This window comes from Anser cygnoides, chromosome 15 (assembly GCF_040182565.1).
Source record: "Anser cygnoides isolate HZ-2024a breed goose chromosome 15, Taihu_goose_T2T_genome, whole genome shotgun sequence".
Lineage (NCBI taxonomy): Eukaryota > Metazoa > Chordata > Aves > Anseriformes > Anatidae > Anser > Anser cygnoides.
Window position 1 is genome coordinate 17,771,241 of NC_089887.1, and position 21,090 is coordinate 17,792,330.

Here is a 21,090-nt window from a genome sequence, read left to right on the forward strand (position 1 = left end):
TCACCAGCTGAGGAAAATGCAGTTAGGATTTACATCAGGGCACACTTTAAGGACAGACTGGCTTATTCAGGATGGTTCTGTCAACAAATAAAAGCCATATATAATTATTTTCAAAAACTGCTTAAAATTACACTGGAATTCACATTTCTGTGCTCTGTAGCAGTTTCTTTGTGTGATCTGGAAAATGAAGTTTCTTAGTTTATGCAGCTAAGTATCCTGGGGATCACCAGTTTTACCAGGTGTTGTACCCCGTGAGATGTTTCCTGGAATTAAAAAAACAAATGAAATATAACTAAAAACAGATGTAGTTTAAGAATGACAATTTTATTCACATACCAAAAAAAAAAAAGGACCCTTTTTAAGTAGAGAAAATATTAATCAGTTTGTAGCTGTTGAAGAAATAGTTGAAACATCCTCAAAGAGCTATTATTCAAAAAGAATGCCACAAGGAACAGCAGGAACCTACCTGATTTCTGTAAACCGAGAATCAAACTGATTGCCCTAGGGTAGCCAGATGCCTGTAGCACCTCGTTATTATGTACACTCTGGCAAAAGATATCCATTTGGTGACCAACATAATAAGAGTTTATTATGTATGTGATTGATGTTTCTCCAGCTGCAATATGCATATATCTTTCTTGAGTAGCATTTATTCCTTGAAAAAACACATCTACCTAAAAAATAACATGTAGATATGTTTTTGAAATACCATTTAAATGTCAATTAATTTTAAAACAGAAGGCAAATGGAAGTGAAAAGTCTCTTTACTCTATACTTATTTTAAAAATCTATCCATTAGCAGAAAAAAAAATCTTATCCTTTCATTAATCATCTATGACTTTCCCATAGCAAATCTGTTCAACTGAGTTTCGAATCACTTAAGTCTCATTTATTTATCTCAAATTCTCATTAGTTCTCTTTTATCCCACAAAAACATGAAAAACATGACTCCTGTTATATAAAGAATCTTTGATCCATGCATACTGCCAATGTTTACTAGAGAGTAGGTACTCCAGTACTTCCCTGAAAGAGTACTTAAATAATTATTTCTTTAAGTATTAAATTCCTATTAACAAAATCAGGAGCAATATTCCAATTCACAATGCAATGTGCTGATGCCATACTGTCGTTGATGTGCAATATTTGTAAAACACATTGTAGTAACACTGATCAGAATGGAATAACCTGGTCCAGAAATTAGTTAATAATAAATTTTCTATTTCAGTAGTCCAGATTTTAGCCATCCATATTATTAAATATCAGAAAGTCTCATCTTACAAAATTGTAGTTCTCATTTTAGCCATGGTCTATATATTACAATAAAGGACAATAATTTTTTTTTTTTTTTTTTACATTTTTTTAAATTGAAACTACCTGTATAGATGTTGGGATTCTGGCTTGTATCAACCATGGCCAAGTATGCTCGAAATTCCCTGTTACATTGGTACTTGTTTCAGACTCCTGGATACGCCCTTCAAGAACCGTCAAGTGAGCACCATAATGCACTTTAATACTCAAGCTCTTGATCGCTTTCAGGTTCAAAATAGCCTGCAAGCAACAATGGTAATTTGTGAAAACGCACCTTCGTAAAATGCAAAGTTCCTGTTAGTCAGGTTTCCATCTTTGGTTCAGGTAGTATCATCTCAAAGACGTGTAAATAAAAATTCATCTCATATCATTTTGTAACACAGACTAGTTAGAAATATTGAAGAAAGCTACCTGTTATTTTTAAATTTAAGATTTTAACAAGTATTCTCCAGCATGGCCAGGCCTTAACCCTATTCAAGCAGTTATGTGATTAATAAAACTTTAGTGTTGTGCTGTAGGCTTGTGTATCTCAGATATAAAAATATGTCAGATAATCAGTGACTGGAAGGAAAATACCATTTGGAATGTAAACCTTGAAATTGTTATTAGTACTCAACTCTGACTAGTCTATACATGGCACACTGAAGATCTATCAGACAGACAAGGCATATGCTAAAATCCACTGCCCCTCCTCAGGTAGGGAATGCTGCAAGCTCAGCTGTGGCTTGGGTTGTTCATAGATTGGGAACAAGCCTCCAAGCTCTTATTCCTATTAAAAGTTCGGGTCCAGCAAGCTGTTCTTCCAGCCCCTCGAGAACAAAGTGAGCTTCTGGACTCCCCTGCTATTTGACTTCCACAGCTACTGCTTCTATCTCATGGCCTGATTCCAGACTAGGTGCGTGTCTCCCCTGTCAGTGTCTGATAACTCACCTGCAACTCAATCCTGTCTTCTATTTGCAAAGCCTTCAGTGCCTCTATGTTATGAGTAAGTTTGTAGTTCAGAGACACAACACCCAAATTCTGGACAAGGCTCAGTTCTTCTCTAATCTGTTATGCACAAATAACATATAACAAAAGTTAACTGTGGTGCATCTTTGATACTGGCACTGCCCTGACTATTTCTAATTATTGTACTAATTACACATTAGAGTAAAATTACAAAAATTTAAGGTGATGAATTGTCTAATTTTTTATGTCACATCATTGTACTGCAATAGGGAGTGTGAGGCACCTAGTGCTGATGTATGAAAAGAAAGGTTTGACATGGTGTTGTGGTTTAAGTTGGCAGGCAGCTAAGCACCACACAGCTGTCTGGTCACTTCCCCTCAGTGGGATGGGGGTAGAATTGACCAAGGTAAAAGCACAAGAACATAAGAACATAAGAACAGTTGACATAAGAACAGTTTAACAAGACTGAAAAAAAAAATATATATATATATATATATATTAAAAATTAAGTGATGCACAATGCAATTGCTCACCACCAGCCAACCAATGCCCAGCCTGTCTGCAAGCAGTGGCAATCCCCTGGCCAAGTCCCCCCGTGTTACTGCTGAGCATGAGGCCACACGGTGTGAGACATCCCTTGGCCAGTTTGGGTCACCTGTCCTGGCTGGGTCCCCTCCCAGCTCGTTGTGCACCCCCAGCCTCCTTGCTGGCAGGGCAGTACAAGAAGCAGAGAAGTCCTTGGCTCTGTGTTAGCACCGCTCAGCAACAGCTAAACCAGCTACGTGTTATCAACATTACTTCCTTCCAAAATCCAAAACACAGCACCATACCAGCTACTATGAAGAAAATTAACTCCAGCTGAAACCAGGACATACAGTTTGCAAATGGGAATCATGGATCACTGCTGAAGTCAAATTTATTGCTAAAACAGATGGCACAGGAGTGGTTGGAAGACAGTGGCTTCATTTAAGACCTTTAAAACTGAACCAGCCCTTGAAGAGTATTCCTAGGAGAGCCTCAAGCACAGCTATTTGAAGTGGAAAAGCAATTTTTACCATACCAATCAGCTCACGCTAACCTCTATTTCACATCTTCCTAACATGGAGAAGATACTCACTTGCTTGTTGTTCACACAGAAGTAAGTCAGTCTTCTATAGAAGTTAGTATTTTTTTCTGATATTACATCAACTAACATCCTCATAGGAATTCCAATGTCAGCAGCTTCTTGAATGTTATGGGTTAGCACGACATCCAGCTCTTGTCTTTCCTGTTAAAATTTCACAACATATATAGAAAAATATGTGTAGATTCCAAAGCTTGCTGCCATATATAGTTCAAAACAGGAATTTAGTATATTTGTCTGTCCTACACTTAACACTAATTAAAGCCAATTGCACTGAAATTAAGGAATTTGCACTGGGGGGGGATGGGGGAGCGGGTAGGGAATAGAAAAAAAGTTAAGCCTGACAGAGAGTATAAAAAACAGTTTTCAATTACAAGACAAAAAGTGCAAATGTCTCCCCCTCGTGTCAAAAACTTCCACTAGCAATCTGTTTCTCTACAGCACAAAATACCCAGGAATTACCAGTTATGGCAAGCAAGAGAATGATCAAAAGGAACTTCATGTACTTCTCTCTGTGTGTACTCTTCTCTCCTGCACTAGTGACAAGAGAAGTCAAACTTGTAATTGTCAACAGGGAAGCAAGAGATTCATAGCCTTTCTTGTGTTGTTGTCTTACTGAAGAAACAAACAGCAGTGCTACAATTAATCATTGCCTATTATTTTGCACTGTGAATCACAGTGATCACTCTATAAATCACAGCCTTTTTTCTTCTTGTGCATTGCTGTGTATTTCCATGATGAATGAAGAGTGTTAATACTGGGAGGACCTGTTGTGTACCTGGGGTGTGATCAGCACCTGTGTTTTTGCATGTTGTATCATATTTGATGCACAATATAAAAAATACCAAATAGTATGATATAAAAAAATACATGCAGGCAAAGAACATAATAAGGAAATGATTCAGGAAGTGCCACAGCCTGTATCATATTATCCTATGTGTTTTACTGTATATTACAGGTGTCAAATTTCCGAAGATTTAATTTTTATTCTGGCATTTGTTACTAAAGCCAACACAAACAAATAGACAATATTTGTTCCCAATAAAATAGAGTATGTCATCCAGTACTTTGCACATGCAATCTAATAGTCTGCAGGATACTCACATCAGTGATGTTTAGTATAAGGAGTCCTTGTAATTTACTTTCATCAACAATGATGAATGTCTGTGAATCTAGGTTCATTTTATCCATTAAAACATAGCCTGAACCATCAATTTTTACTGGTGCTCCAAGATCCTGTAGAAGTAAAATGAACAAATAAATAATTAAAAAAAATACACACACTAAACAAAACACCAAAATTCACCCCTTTTATGCTTACCCACAGGTGTTATATACCTGAGATTTTTTTTTTTATTCCTTTTAAGTAGCCATAATAACACCTAGCTCTAAATCTAGCACATCAGGTAGTATACCCATCCACTTTTTTCTTTTTTCTTCTGAAGATGTCAGACATATTTTCAATAAGAGAGCTACCATAAATAGGACACAAGACAACCTGACAGATCTTCCTACCTGAGGTAACGGTCAATTAATTTCCTATGCATTGCATTGCTCCAAGGACACAAAGCATCCATAAATCCATTGAAACCGTACAGTTTACACAGGTTGATTACAGCAGCTTTGTTTTAAGGAGAGGGCAGGTAAATCTCATCATTATATGTTCCATTTTACCCTGATGTGCATATTGAATCCATGGCTCATTCTGTGATAACATCTCACTAAAACTTTCCCCCCACGCAATTCTGTCCCTTCCATTTCCTGGCTGTGCAGCACTAACTGGTGGGGTCTGTGAGAGGCCTAGTATAACAATGCAATGATTTCAAACAGCAATATAAATTTTCAGTCCGAAGATTCAGTGCTCAATCCAGCTACATTTAAAACTGCTACTTCAGGAAATCCTGCTGCAGAATTTCTCCCCCTCCACCTTCCTACAACAGTCTAGTCTGAGAAAACAAACTCATGAGTAAGAACTGAGGGAAGAAGTGCCACTTTTTCACACCTCCATCAAAAGGCAGAACGTGCTCAGCATGCCACACTAACTTGCTGAGAAAGGTCACGGCACTCTGCCTTTCTTCACCTAGGGAGCTTTGAAACCTGCCTCACTGCCCAGCTCTCTTAGCACCTCCCAGGCACCAGCACTTGAACTCCTTCTGAGATGAGGACTCCCAGGATGTCTGATGCCTGCCAGGTGGATTATCCCCAGAACGGGGCTTAGCTTCCTTTGTTTTGTACAGCAATGAGACTGTACTGCAAAGGATGGACGTTTCAAGTGTGCGATATGAGGTCATTCCACAGATCTCCAGTTTTCATTACATATGTCTACTAGCTAAATCTTTTCAACAAAGACACTACTACTGTTGCTGTTTACAGTCTATAGTGAGATTCTCACCACACCTAGAGGTTTAATCTCATTAATGAAGCAGAAGGCGTGACTTGGCGGTGCTAGTCAGGCACTCTAAATGGTAAGGTTCAGCTCAGGGGTAACTGTATGGCCAGCTTTTCAAGAATTACACAGAAAAATGCCTCACCAGGGCAGTCCAAAACAGCTTGTTCAAAATGTCATTGTTGGTTTTCAACCAAAATTCCCCTCAAATATTCCTCAATCAAGGTCTCCCAGGAAATTGCAACTGCTGTTTAATGCTGTGTTTTTTTCCTGCTCTGTGTGTCCTACACAATGTTTTTCATACATTACACATCGGTTTGCTAACAAATTCATTTTCCTGTAAAGCTGAATGAAAATTTTCTGACATTAAGATTATTCATTTAAATTATATTTTAATTTTGTTTCCCAGTTTACTTGATATATTTTTAAACTACTATAGAGATTTGTTGTCAAACTGCTGAGAAATTACAATCACAGGTGAAACCAAGGACTACTTTGAATACTCATTCTCTCAAGATTAAAATCAAGCAGATTTCTCAGCCATCCTTTTAAAAAAATACACCAGAGCTAGTACAAGCAAGTCCATTGACCATAGGCACTGATTCCTATAAAATTTGGCTTAAACCTTTTAAAGGCATTCTACTGTGAATGATTGGCTCTAAAAGTAAAATGTAACATTAAGAGAATGTTTTGTTTTGTTTTGTTTTTGTTTTTTGCTACCACTGAAATCATTAGACTGTTTTCTTTTTACTTTAGTAGGTGCAAAGATTCTGGTTTAGCAGCATAAAATCAAGAGTAATACAAAAAATTCTTTCCTATACCTGAATTGTTTTGCATTTATTTTCTACAGACATTTTCCACTGAAGCTTCTTTTCAGGGTGGAAGTCCCCATTCATTTGAAGCTCACAAGAACCTGATTTCACTCCCAAGCCGATCTGATAGTTTAACTGTTTTCGTGAAGTTATGGACAGCTTATTTTCCCTTGGGACATCCTTCAGTTGAGGGAGATCATGCCTGAATTGAATTTCCAGTGTGATCTTTGGTCTGCACTCTGCTCTTACTTCAAGATGGGCAGTCTTGCCTTCTGTCTCAAGGACACAGAGAAGTTCTGTTTGGCACTTGTCTTTCTGAACAGATCCTGTAAGCCGTGACTGAGTTGGAATACTAAAATCCTACCAAGATACAAAAAAAAAAATAATTATCCATTTGATTATACATACACATTGAGATGAGTCAATTTTGATTAATTTTTCTTTTCCTTTCAGCACACAAGGAAGGAGATCTTATGCTACAAAATCAGAGACAAAACCTGCAATCCCTGCACTCCTGCTTCTCTCACTCCCAATGATAAGGTGACTATTTGGCCTGAATAAAATCTGAGGGAAGATTTTTGGACTGCCCTGCAAAATTTACAAATTCTTTCTTTATATGAAATTTTACACATTTACAAAAATGCAAAATGCCTCTTTCTTCAGAGTAGCAAGGTTTATTGACCATCCTCTGCTTCATTCAGACCAGACCAATCTAAATTTTCAGAACACATTAACACCCACAAAATAATAGGCCTAACAGATATTCTTGCATCTGGTGTTCCAAGATTTTTTTTATACTAAAACTTCAAGTTTGACCTATGTAACATCCCAAATGAAATGTTTCCTCTCATTTTTCTGAAATATTTGCAAAGATACCAAAAACTCTACTATTTTTAATATTTTAAGTGGTTTACATTCCCTCTTCATGACTATGAAAATACAATGATAAACACATTCCCATCATTTTTATTTTAATCTTGCTACTTTGCAGCTGAGAAAGCTAAAACTGAGGAGTTAAAAGCAAAACATAAATGCCTTTGAACATCTGGAAATAACCCCCAATCTCACAATAGTCATTCTTTCTAATGCAGTCAGAGATGATCGATGTGAAAACCAAGGAAATTTCACAACTTCTACTATGATAAAAAAAAGAGACACCAGAGAAAGCATTTCTCTGACAAATGGTTCAAACTAAAATTGCTGTTCAGCTATAGAATTATAAGGGCAGTCTCAGCCTGCCAGGACAACAAGCAATAAAGACACTGAAATAATCTCAGCTTACAGAGACCATCTATGAACAACAGGATCCCTTAGATACCTTTTTGCCTAATGCAGTAAGACAGATACGTCTTTAGAGTGGTTTTCCAACACTCACTGTTGTTTTAGCTAAATCTCTACATGGCCTTCATTTGATCCCAAGTCTCTCATTAAAAGCCTCCAAGAGCTACCTGCAGAAGCCGACATTCTGTTTCTGTTTCCAGTGTCCATTCAGCTTTATTCTGAATACAGAGATCTCCTCTAGCCTTAAGTTTGCATTTGCCAGCCTGCAGCAACAAAATGCCCTCAGTGGTGGAGTCTGTGGAAGCAGAGAACAGGACAGAGTTTTCAAAAGGTAGCCCAAGTTGACTCATCCAGGGAACTGAATGCCTGAGCATCCCTTGGAAGGCATATTTGTTTTTGCAGGAAGTATCCATCTGCACATCAACTGTTTTGCCATCACACTGGAGGTTCATCAACAAGCCAATATTGCAGGTGTTCTGTTGAAATGAGCCCCCAAAGGCTACAGCATGCGGCAGTCCCACTCTCTGCAACAGAAAAGATGACACTATTTAAAGCAAATAAATTTTAAAAACTGTCCTCCTAGTTAATCAGAAAGCATTTCTTCTTTCTGAACCAATATGCTTTTGGAAAGGACCATCCAAGACAGCTTTTTTCACAGAGAAATCAGAAATTACCCCCAAAATAAACAGAATGGAAAAAAAAATGCTAAAACAACTTTTTAAGAAGTACTGTAGAAGGAAAAGTTCATAATCCCAAAGAAAGCCTCCAGAATTTTAAACAGAAAGTACATGCTTTTCATTAGATTCCAAAACAAAAGTTTATTTTAATTAAAAAGCTATGATTAAGCAACTATTTTATTGCAACAGCAGTAACATCTGCCATTGTACTACCCTAAATTCTCAACTTTAAATACACTCCCTCTGGAAAACACTCTCACTCAGTGCTGTACCAGAACTACTTTAATGACCAAAACTGTCATTAAAGATACTCCTGCATCAGGACAGAGTTCTCTGTAACTCCTGATGGTTTGAAATAGAGAGACTATAACACCATACAGAAAACAATTGATGCTTACCTCTAGGCTGACACACTTGTTTGTAAAAGTAAGTACCCATGCTGTTTCTGTTTCATTGCTTGTCAGGCTCACTTCTCCATCAGCTTTGAAACTGCAAGGCCCGAGGATGACATCAAGCATTCCCTTATATTTGTCACTTCTGACAGCTGACACTTTCACTTGATTCTCTTTGGAAATACCCAGAGATTGAAGATGAGGCAAGGAATGCTGGAAGTCAATTTCCAAATGTGGCTGGATGTTAGTGGTGGCATGAAGTTGCAGGCAGGCAAACATGTCATTAAAGGAAATGCGTCCAAAGATGATGACAGTAAAGTCGCTGGTAATCATCGATCCATTCAGTGAAACCCTTGCTGGATTCTGAAAAATTACAGAAAAAATGTTGTCAAATTTGTTTTCCTGTCAGATCATATACTTTTTAAAAATGTGCATGTTACTAAAAGAGAACTATTTCCCTACTAGCCTGCTAACATACTGGTACTCACCCTGCATATTCATAAGTACCTAAACAAATGGAGAAAAGGCTGAAAACCTTTAGTTAGAGTTCCACAATAACAATAACAGAAAAAAGAAAATAAAATAAAAGAAAAAAAAGCCTGTTCAAACAATTATTAATATGAGAAAAATCAACTACTACTGTTTTTGTTATCATTACTTCTGTTTTTACTATAAACAAATACAGCTCTAGCAATGTGAGAATGTGTTCTATTCCCCCAGACCTCAGCAGGAATGACTAGTGTTATGTAGACTGGACCCATGTTACACGAGGGCAGAATTGAAATGCGTTTGTCTTTTTTTGCCATTAGAAGAAACATGGCAATCTCTGTCACTATGATTACTATCTTTATAGAGACAAACAATCTTATATAACATCAGTCACAGGAGACATTTTTAACACATTCTTAAGTAAATGTCAGATTATAAAGTGTATCTTTTTGGAACAGTTCAAGTATCATAGGGACTTTCACAAACAAATTATTAGTGAGAAAGAGCAGAAAGAGTAAGAAGTAAACTATGAAATTCTCAGCTTGTGTCTCCTATGCTCGCTTGTTCCTTTCATTTCAGGTTGGCTGCTCAACAACAGAGTAAAACCATATATGGTGCGTTCTGCAAGAGTGCATGAAACTGAATGCAACCCTCCCCATGGACTTACTCGGCTTTTAATGAACAAGTAATCTGATCTGTATGAACCTGTGAATATTAGGGAACTAAGAATATCTTAATGTGTGTGCAAAACTTCCAGCTACAGTTCTACATCTCTGACACCTTCCAGCATTTAGATTCCCTTACTGGTAGTTACAAGAAGATGTAGTTGACAGCAGAGTTTATGAATGAAGCCAGTACCTCAAAATGATGAAATGCAATCTCTCCATTGCAAAGGCCACAAACCTGTTTGTTAGATTCTCCACTGCAAGTAACCTGTCGGCATATCAACAAAGCACATTCAGAGCAAGGAGAAAAGCAGAGAGGACTAAAATACAAAGAAGTGAGGTAAAAGGCAGCTTTCAGGATAAAGAGCATGAATATGTTAAACCATATGTTTAAGATTAAAGTTTTTAAATCTCAAAAAAGAAACAGTTTAGTGGATCTAAGGGAAAATCACACCTTTAGTTTTACATTATCATGCCAAAATATTATCAGTATAGATAAAGACAGAAATATATCTTCAAACAGTAGGAAACCACTACTGGCTAGACTGAACTATTTTTTGATACTCTGACTTTCGATTTTAGCAGGAGGTTATGGTATTTCTTATCTGTAGCATGGAAAATACCACTGTCACAAATAGATGTTCAGTGTTCCAAATGCAGAAAGTGTATTCCTTGGGAAGCGCTGTTGGCTGCGTGAAAACTACTGCTATTATTCATTCTGCCATCAGCACCCCCACACCCACAAACAGTAAAGTGATCCACCTGAAAACCCTGCTGTATCAAGGTGGAAAAGTAGGGGCTGCATATAACTGGCCCTGGGCAAGCACCCTTTTGGATATATGCCCGTTCTGATTTCATGACATTAATACTTTTGTCATCCACCACATTTTACTTAGCAGTAAAACGCATGTTTGCAAACAACTCTTAGGCTTTCTGTGGTGGCTTTGTTTGACAAAATTCACCCTCTCTTCTGACCTGCTAAATTGTTCTCACGACGCAAATTCAAATAGTTGACACACAACAGAAAGCTAGATCAAATACACCGCATAGCAGGATGTCTGCTTACCTGTAGTACACATGGAACGATGTTAATCAGTCCTCCCACATCATGGTGAAGTGAAAGAGAAATTTCCATGGCACTGCCAGTGGTTTTCATCTCTATTTCAATTTTGAGCTGTTCTGTCTCTATGGTGGTTGTTAGCCCTGCAGCAATCTTTGTGGTGAAATTCTAAGCACAAAAGAAACCAAATCATGGGAAGAAACAAATAACATCCCAGCAACAACTGGCAAAGGCAGAGTCTGTTTCACGGTGCTTAAACATGATAGCCTGTGTCAGGGCAGCAGCACTGGTAAAATATTAGTACAAATTCTTGAACATGGCTTCAATTCAAAGAGAGATTTTCCTGTCATACTACACCTTCTGAATGCTGTGTGCCAATGATGCCTTCAGGCTTTAAAACATACTGAGAGCATTCAGTACACAGGAAGATTTGAGTCCTAAGGCATACCTGATGAAACCAGTGAAATTACTGGTCAGCAGGGCCAGGGGGATTGGTATAAAATTCTTCCTCTGCACAACTCTGTGGCTCACTGTACCACAGTGGCTGAACCCACCACAAATATGAGTATAGTAGTGACTCGAGCCTTCCAGCATACATAAGAACAAGAAAAATATTTGAACTTTTTTATTTTTTTCTTTTATGGAAGGATAATCTGAGATACAAGAGAGCTATAACTTGTTCACAGATCTATAGCAAAAATGCACATAGACAAAGAGTAGACAAGCAACATAGTACCAGGAAACATGATCTGTGATGCTCCTGTGGATAGAAATTTCCAAATGGAAAGAAATGCTAAGCACTCTTCCTCTTTTCAGCAACATCCAAAGGATGAAATCAGAATTAGATAAATCCCAGTACAAGATGCAATGCAGTGCTAGGTTTGTTGACAGTTACTTGATGGCTACATACATTAATGCTTCCCTGTTCACTTCCAAGTTATAACTTCTCAGTTATAGGGGAAAAATAAAATTGTACAATACTCCTGTTGTACAATACTCCTTGCAGTAGCAAGGCACTACACTGAAATCAGAAGTGAATTTAAAATCTCATTTAGTCTACATTCAGATCCAAAACATCAGGCAACAGGTACACCGTATGACAAGAAACCATCCAGGTGCCTTTGTTTTGCATATTAACTTAGTACTTCTCAAAAATGCAGATGTGTTTGGAATACCGTGCACAGGAATAAACTACAGTTATTAGAAATGGTTCTGCCAGAAATTAAATAATAGGCTGAACTTTTCTTACCTCATAATAGCCAACAGCTTCCACAATAAAAGGGATCCCATGTTTCTTTATCTTTGTGACATTGTGCTTTAATCTCACAGACAGATAGGATTTAGGAGGTTCTGTGGACAGTCTGTGAGCTCCAAACACAGCAGAAATTCTTTCACTGCCACTCTGTAGGACTACAGTAATGGTGTGATTTCCTGTTCTGTGCTCATATATCATGGTGAGAATGCCATCCGAGGGCAATCCTATTGACAGGGAAGGAAACAAAATCAACACTGCTGGATTGTCATTGTACTGAAAAACTTTATTACAGATTAAGGAAGAGCTATCATTTTTCATAAAAAGAAACAGATTTTTCAAGTGCTATCCTCCAGTTAGCTGCACTTTCTGATATTTACAATAAGAAAGGACATTACCTACCATATACAAATCATATTAAAAAAAGGATTATTAAATTAAAATGTGGCATGCACTTTAGAAGTAAATGATTTTTCTTTTTTTTAATAAAGGATATCTAGCAATATGTATGGTGTTCAACTCCAGTAATCATATGTTTGAAAATTTCAAAACTGATTTCTTCAGTACAAAGGGACAAAGACAATTCATCCTTTCAAAATCATTTCAGTTCATGAAAACTGTTGGCTTTGTTTAGTAAACAGCACTTGAAATAGTTTACTGGGTGATTTATTCAATGACATTCAGTTTTTCAACTATGGCCCAAACCAAAGCAGGCATAAAAATATGCTTAGAGGAATGGATCAGCATGCAGGAATACAGATGTACAAATGAGAAATAATTTACTCTGAAGCAGTTCAAATAGTTTTTAAATATTCTTTTACACAAATTATTGTATATTCTTAACATGAAAAAGAACGTTGCTAAATCAAGAGTGAATCAAACTTTATTCTGGTGTGAACAAATGCAACTCATCTACTTCTACAGATCTGCATCCATTTAGACAAGCCCACCTTCACATCTTGTTACATCACACCATCAAGTCAGAGATTTCTTCATACCTGCGTTTTTTAAAGAGCTGATATTATGTGTGAGAGTTCCAGTGACTCTATTGTGTCCGTGACTCATTACTTTGGAAAAATCTACAAAAAGGGCCTTCTCATCCATGTGAAAGCTAACTAGACTTCTTATCATCTCTTTACTCAGCTCCAGTTGTCCTTTCAGTATTGCTTCCACTGGGATTGCCTGACTGCCATTCTGAAACATAGTGAAAGTGATCTTGCGTATGGTGCTATTCCCAAACACATTTCTGCTCCCGAGATGGAATCCATACAGTGCATTGTTGATCATCAAATTGATGTTACCTGTAATGAGCAGAAATGATTACTGGAGACAGGTTCCCTTTGGGACAGAAGTAACCAGGATTTGACGAGCAACATCTTAACCATTTATTTATACCAGGAGGAAGTAAATGAATTTCCATTGATTATAATAGATAATTTACCCGAATCCAGATAGAAAATCAGTTTATTCTTGAGAGAGAGTTTATCTACTACTAGAAGTGTCTGTGTTTAAAACAAATTACATAATGGTACTTCTGACAACCATTTCTTTTTATTCACCAAGTTCCTTGACCCTTTAGGCCACAGACTACACTATCAGTGCTCTCTGAGGGAAAACTTACACAGGGACTGTGACCTATCACAAAGGCTACTCGTATGCCTCCAAGCTAAACAATCCCTCTGGAACTCTGCAGTGACCTATTGCATCCATGAACCATTCAGAAGAGTAAGGGTCCCAAGTCTGTCTCCCTCTGTGTTTCAGAAGGACTGCATAGGAAGGATGCCTCCCACTACTTCCTTCAATTAACAAAAATATGAAAACTATCAAACAAAAAAAAATGCAACTGCATCTATGTGAATTCACTCAGAAGTAGTTTCAACCCAACGACGAATAGTTCATTTTGCTTGTTAAATACTCTCTGCATCAAATGCACTTCAGTAAGGAATATATTAAGAAGTTTTCTTGGATAGCTGCAGCAAAACACAAAGTAAGAACATACCATCGTGAATGTTGTTTTTGTGCTTTAGTAATCCATTCAGAGAAAGGAGATGAGGTATAGTCTTGAATCCAGAAAATGTGTGTTGGATTCTTCCATTTAGGGACAAGACAAAGCCAACTTTCTGCTGTCTGGCTCCCATGAAATCCACATGAAGCCCATTCTCATTAAATTTTATCACAGAAGATATCCGAAATCTAAAAAGACAGAGACAAAAACTGCCAGTAAGGTCCCATTATAATGCTTATTTCATGATCATCACCCCCACCCTGTTCAAAGCAGGATTGACAAGAGCTGGGTGCTCTGGTCTGTGTAAGGTCAGGTTTGAAGTATCTCCAACAAAGGAGACTCTGCAGACTTTCTGGGTAATTTGCTCCAGTGTTGTGAATCAGTGAGTCAGATGCATTGGAACAGTACACGATATTCACCAAATGTTTAAAAAAAATACTCAATAAAGTCTAAAAGATTGGCAGATGGAAGAAGATAGAGTTGGACAGAATTAGGTAGAGTTGGAAATTAATTAATCTCTGCCACAATGTGAAATCTCTCTCCAATGCTGATTTAGAAACAGAATTATAAAACTCATCATTGAGAATTCAGCATTAACAATAATTTGAAATGCCACTGTCCTGGTTTCAGCTAGGACAGAGTTAATTTTCCTCCTAGTAGCTGGCAGGGTGCTATGTTTTGGGTTAGGATGAGAAGAGTGCTGATAACACACTGATGTTTTAATTGTTGCAGAGCAGTGCTTACACTAAGCCAAGGACTTTCCAGCTTCTCGCTCTGTCCTGCCAGCGGGCAGGCTGGGGGTGCAGTAGGAGCTGGGAGGGGACAGACCCAGGACAGCTGACCCAAACTGGCCAAAGGGGTATTCCATACCATCTGGCATCATGCTAAACAATATATAGGGGTGGCTGGCCAGGATGGGGGTGGCCGGCTGCTCAGAGGTAGCCTGGACATTGGTCAGCGGGTGGTGAGCAATTGCATTGTGCATCACTTGTTTCATACACATTATTATTATTATTATTATTATTATTATTATTATTATTATTATTATTATTATTATTTTCCTGTCTTAATAAACTGTCTTCATCTCAACCCATAGGCTTCACTTTCCCGTTTCTCTTCCCCATCCCAGAGAGGGAGAGGGGAGGGTGAGCCAATGGCTGTGTTGGTGCTTAGCTGCCGGCCGGGTTAAACCACAACAGCCACCAACATCTGGGTTTGGTAAATGAACCAACAATCATTTCTTTGCATCTTAGCCCTGAGCTGAACAGTGTTGGAGAAACATAGCACATCTTTTTAGGGAAATCTACTGGGAAAACAAGAAGTTCAGTTTTCAGTGTTTCAAGTACAAGACAGACACAATTTGCAAATTTCTGTCAAAATATCCACTGAAATATCTGACTTTCTGGAATCAAGTATACTACACAGTATACCTTAAAGTGAGGCAATCCTATTTTCAGAGTGTTAGAGATCCTTCCTAAAAATTTGAACCCTCTTAAAAGACTGATAACAAGTAAAACCTTAACAAAAATCCACTTATTGGATAGAATTGATCTACATGTCAGCAAAGTTATATTCATTTCACTGGTCAGTGACTGAAAACTGTATAGATTGAATTTTTTCCTTTATCAATTCTTAAAAAAAGAGTGTTTCACTAACAGGACTAATGCATGAAATGGCAGTGGCTTATACTGCAGCTATATGAATATAGTTACATTTAGATATTTATCACAGAACACAGTTCAACTCCTCTGTTAACCAAGATTCTGATTTCTCTACCTCGATGGAAACATTTTGCACATGAGCTGGAGCTGTATTGATTCAGGGTTTGTAAGGATTGCCTGGTGGAGGAAAGCCCTCAGTTCAACACCTCTAGCGTCCTTCCTATTTTCTTTGTTCATATCAACTTCCAGCATCAGCACATCCCTTTCATTAGAATGAAGGTAAAGAGAGCCATTGAGCTTGTTTTCATCATAACTCCTCAGTGCTGCTTGGGCCTACGCATAGAGAAAATTGAGAACAGGTCATTAGGAATCTCAAATCATAATAAAACACCAACAACATAATGAAATCATACTGAAACACCATTCTGAGGAATAAGACTGTAGGCAGAAACAAGGTTTGATAGTCTCATGAACCCATTAAAATACTTCAGTCAGAGGGATTAAAAAATTAAATTGAATAATTTGTTTGCCTGAAAGTTCATGCAAGGAAACTGTGGTAAATAGGGAACTGACCTGTGAAGACACGGTCTTGTTGATGATGGCTTTTACGTTCACGCTGTAATCGAAGTGTTCTGGTTTGGTCTGCCTAGAAGATAGCTCCCCACTTAGGCCCATTGCTTGTGGATACTCAAGCTATTTGACAAAGTAAAATGCATAATTACTGCAACTGCTTCAAGAGATTTGCCATCTAAACTTTTAGCATGAAGTGGAGGATGAGTATAAAACTCATGTGTATATAATTTTTTTTAACATCAATTTTACCCAAAGGCACAGAAAAATAAATCAAATGCATCAAAAAACACATGACAACAAATGCTCATTGTGTTTCTTACAAGACATTATTGACAGGAATTATGATTTGATGATCAGCTGTTATACACCCAGGAGCCTTTGTCAGAGCCTGACCTTTATTGAACTTGGATTCTTACATGCATAAAATAATTATAATTCTAAAGACAATGCAGTAAAAGAGCCACCAAGACATAAAAATTAAAGTGTCATAAATAAAACCAACATGGAGAAATTGTTCTTTGGAAAGGAGGAAGGCACATTTTCTCCTTAACTTGTAAAATAACAACCAGTTTCAGCATCAATACCTGGAATGAGTGCCTCATATTCACATGTAAAAGATGTCTGAAGTCTACATCACTGGATTTGTCCTGGTATCTTCCCAGAAAGCTGAGAACATTTTGCTTGTTGACTTTCAAGGTAGTCTCAACCTCATGCTTCCCCTATGTGTTTAGAATGTGAATAAGTGAATTGCATCAGGTATTAACCCTACATATTATGAAAGATGAGAGAAGCCATTGCAGTTTAGAGCTATTACATTGTGGCACAGAATGAAAAATGAGCAAAAAATAGGGAAAAGAAAAAAAAAGCATTTGTTAAGAAAGATGAACAGATACACCTAGATATAGACTAGAATCCCTTCTTTCCCTGCACTTTTTAATTATAATGATATTTATACTTAAAATTCATTTTGAAAGATTATATTAGAGATTATTATGTATTACCATACAAACCATTATATATTATTATATGAAACACTGTATTAGTCAGCCACAAAGCACATCATTGTGCTATGAATTTTTTGCATACAGCATTTACTTGGTGAGTAACTAGAGACCTAGAGCAAATTTGGTCTAAACGGACAATAAACTGGAAATCTATAGAGAGAGGTGATCAATGGCTCTTTCTAAATGAAATTTAATGGTAATTTTACTCACAGGTTGGTGACTTCGAGTTAAAATGCATATTTCAACATCTCTGGGGAACAAACTGTAGTTATAAGGATGAGCTAAGCCAGCACAAATCTAGAAAAAAATCAGAGAAAATAGAAGGCACATAAGTTATGTACATTAAATCACTCACTTGCTGGCTTTTTCCAGCATGCCAGAAGAAGAAAAATTCTTACATAACTCACATAGGGGGTTTCAGGTTGGTAGCCAAGTATAAGAGTTTGAATTGATTCCTCCAGCCCATTTATCAAAACTTTTGTTTCCAAGAAGTAGTGCTTTTGCTGTTTGTCAACAGTAAACGTCTCCTGCAGAAGAAAGGTCTGCAAAATCGGCAGTTTAAAAGGATGCCTGGAGCACAACAAGGAATGAACAAACCATAAAAGACCTTAATGGACAGCCACAATGAGAAATTATGCAGAGTTCAACTAGAATTCCCAAATCTTCAATTGCAGATGCCATCAGGGTGTCAGATACAGAAGCAAAACACATGCAGCCAGGACCTCTGAAAAATTCTTAGAGTGTAATTACAACTTCATACAAACTATACCCATTTACCAGAATTTCTGATAGAGTTTCCAGCCTGGATTCAGGAAAGGCTTGGAAGACCAGGTGAGAGGATGATCTAAAATTCTGACATGCATACTAGTACATATGTTTTATAAACCTGCATGGCCAAGACTTCATTTCAAACAGGTACAGTGTCCAAAAGCTTAGGGCAGCTTTCAAAGTATCAGCTATCAAACACTTTTCATGCTTTCTGCAGAAACAATAACTGCATGCCAAGAATTCTATGCAACAGATGTTCAGCCAATATATAGTTCAATTTACTACCTCAGTGCAACATTTTATGGACTTTCTTAAATATTTCTCTGCATTTACTTAGTTGGAAGTCTTGGAAAAATGCATTAACTTTTATAATCAGATATTGGACTGCCTTTATATATTCTGGATGTCTGGTATACCTTATCGTTTTTCGTTTCTATACTTTTTCCATCACTGAAAAGACATTTCTCATTTTTTATTTATATATATATATATATATGAAGTTATTTCCAAGATGCACAGTGGTTCCTAAGGGAGCCTGTGCACTCCAATTGACCCTACTATGCCTTAAAAAAGCTGAGATATCTCTAGAGAAGATACAGATTTCTGAGGTCTGACAACACATTTTTACCAGAGGCTTCAAGCTGTGTTTTGATAATGAGTTCAAAAATAAGAGAAACTTTGGAGACAGCCAATATCTAGATGCAGTGCAATCATTCTCACCACCAAATGGAAACACTTTCTAAAACATAAATAAGACTATTTATTATATGTTTTAAGAGGGAAATATTTGGTTTTAGAATGCTTCCATTATTCCTACCATATCTGAATGGCACAGGGGATCAGATCTAGATTTTGGATCTTCTCACCACTTGGACATTTGGACACCGTGAATTCTGATGTTAAAGAAGGCTCTAAGTCTAATAGATTTGCCAACAAATACACTGTCACAGCACAAACTGCCTGTTTCCCTTGATGACTTTATTCTCTACCACTTCAAGAAAGGGTGTGAAAGCTAAGTGGATGCAAATAACTAGCCCATGGAGGCAGTGTGCTCAAGGAAGTGCAGAGACGGATGGGAAAGATTTAAGGCTTTGTGCATGTGACACATACATCATGTAAAGCCCAGAACTTTTTCCTGAGGGCATCAAGATACACATTAAATTTAGACCAAAATTTTCTTCAGAGATAGGAATGAAACTACTGAACCTGAAATAAATGGTTCCACGTTTTTGATAGAGCATCTTCTTCTTCAGCTCTTCTATCTGACTTTCAAACTGAAGAATTTTAGGCAGACTATTATAATCTGTCCATACAGCCTTCACAGAGAAGTTTGTCTTCATAGGCTGCAGTCAAATCATGACACCAGGAGAGAAAAGGACAATTGCATCAGATTTACTGCATTCATATTCAGGAACACCAAAACAGAAACCACACAGCTTAACAGGCTGCAGTGAGACTGTCATTTCACAGAACATCCCCTTTCTGCACCACTTTAAATCCTGATCACAATTTACATAAGAATAAAAGTGACATTAATAGTAAACCACAGAGTGTGTCAGACGACAAACATCCTTACTAATATATTACTCCTCTTTGGAGACAAACTATTTATTACGTTTCCCGTGTTGTAGGCACCAAGCAAAGCAAACATGATTTTAAGCATTATCATAAATTGGAAAGGATGCAGAGGCTTGAATGACATATAACCCAAGGCTGTTACTATGCACACTCATAGGCAAAACATGCTCATTCCCTATGACAATATAATCTTCCATACCTGCCACTTGTATCAAAATGTAAGAATGTAAGCAATCACATCTATAGCTCTATTTTCTAGTCATCTAATATCTTTTTGCTCTCTCCTCCCTGCCCTTCTGTCTGTGATTGGCATCCCAGATAGGTGCATAGGACTCAAAACTATTGTGGGGGATGACGTTGGAGGGTGGGGTATGGTTGGTTGGTTTTGTTTTTAAACTTAGCTTTACACTGCAGGTTGTCAAAACAGATGAAAAAGAAGGAGCTCTGGAAGTGTTTAAGCTTCAACACTAGCAAAGACATCTTTGGGGAAGGTGGCAGACCTGAAAAACACAGCACTGGGTCAGAGAAATTACCTTTGTGGATTTGTACTTCTGTCTTACCATTGGCAGGTTCTGATAGCTGGCTGTGAAGTTAAAGTCCTGTTTTGCGCTCTTTATCTTAAAGCAAAGAAATTTGGCTTGTTCATTATTCTCCAAATGAATCTCATTCTTCACAGGCTGATTCCACAAAGATACCATTTCAGTATAGCTGTGCAGAACGTTTCTCTCAAGATGATTAAATGTGGAGGCCTAAAAATAAAGGGGAACATAGTAGTCAGGCTGAGTTGGGACAGAGAAAATCCTATTGTGCCAGCATCACAGGCCAGAGCTGAAAAGAATGCATTGTCTTGGAGAAGTTCATTACAATAACTATTAGAAATAGTGCATCAGCTTTTCCATTATCCAAATAATATGAATTTCCATAAAGATCTCAAAAATTATTTTATCCCCTCAAGCAAGGGAGAGAGAGGAAGCTAAGTAGTTGGAAAGAAAATAGTTGATGAACACTTTTTTTCCTTTCTCATTGAAGAATGTTTCTCACAATCTTCTTCACTGTGCCTAAACCATCAGTGATCTAACAAGGGAAAGCTGCAGTTCAGAATAAAGGA

The 21,090-nt window shown here is 37.5% G+C and overlaps 1 protein-coding gene across 1 annotated transcript in view; it reads right to left on the bottom strand.

The window, feature by feature from the left end:
• LOC106041217 (uncharacterized) overlaps window positions 1-21,090 on the bottom strand; it is a 106,095-nt gene that overhangs the window by 29,610 nt on the left and 55,395 nt on the right. Inside the window, exons 30-49 of the mRNA XM_066977881.1 lie at window positions 20,516-20,731; window positions 19,611-19,747; window positions 18,044-18,206; window positions 17,847-17,933; window positions 17,217-17,351; window positions 16,633-16,752; window positions 16,175-16,392; window positions 14,393-14,586; window positions 13,392-13,694; window positions 12,391-12,620; window positions 11,148-11,309; window positions 10,275-10,349; window positions 8,934-9,290; window positions 8,026-8,382; window positions 6,587-6,937; window positions 4,484-4,615; window positions 3,374-3,523; window positions 2,239-2,355; window positions 1,375-1,548; window positions 467-674 (exon numbers count right to left, since the gene is read on the bottom strand). Of these exons, the coding sequence (XP_066833982.1) occupies window positions 467-674; window positions 1,375-1,548; window positions 2,239-2,355; window positions 3,374-3,523; window positions 4,484-4,615; window positions 6,587-6,937; window positions 8,026-8,382; window positions 8,934-9,290; window positions 10,275-10,349; window positions 11,148-11,309; window positions 12,391-12,620; window positions 13,392-13,694; window positions 14,393-14,586; window positions 16,175-16,392; window positions 16,633-16,752; window positions 17,217-17,351; window positions 17,847-17,933; window positions 18,044-18,206; window positions 19,611-19,747; window positions 20,516-20,731 (3,886 nt within the window). The remainder of the gene's footprint in view (window positions 1-466; window positions 675-1,374; window positions 1,549-2,238; window positions 2,356-3,373; window positions 3,524-4,483; window positions 4,616-6,586; window positions 6,938-8,025; window positions 8,383-8,933; window positions 9,291-10,274; window positions 10,350-11,147; window positions 11,310-12,390; window positions 12,621-13,391; window positions 13,695-14,392; window positions 14,587-16,174; window positions 16,393-16,632; window positions 16,753-17,216; window positions 17,352-17,846; window positions 17,934-18,043; window positions 18,207-19,610; window positions 19,748-20,515; window positions 20,732-21,090) is intronic.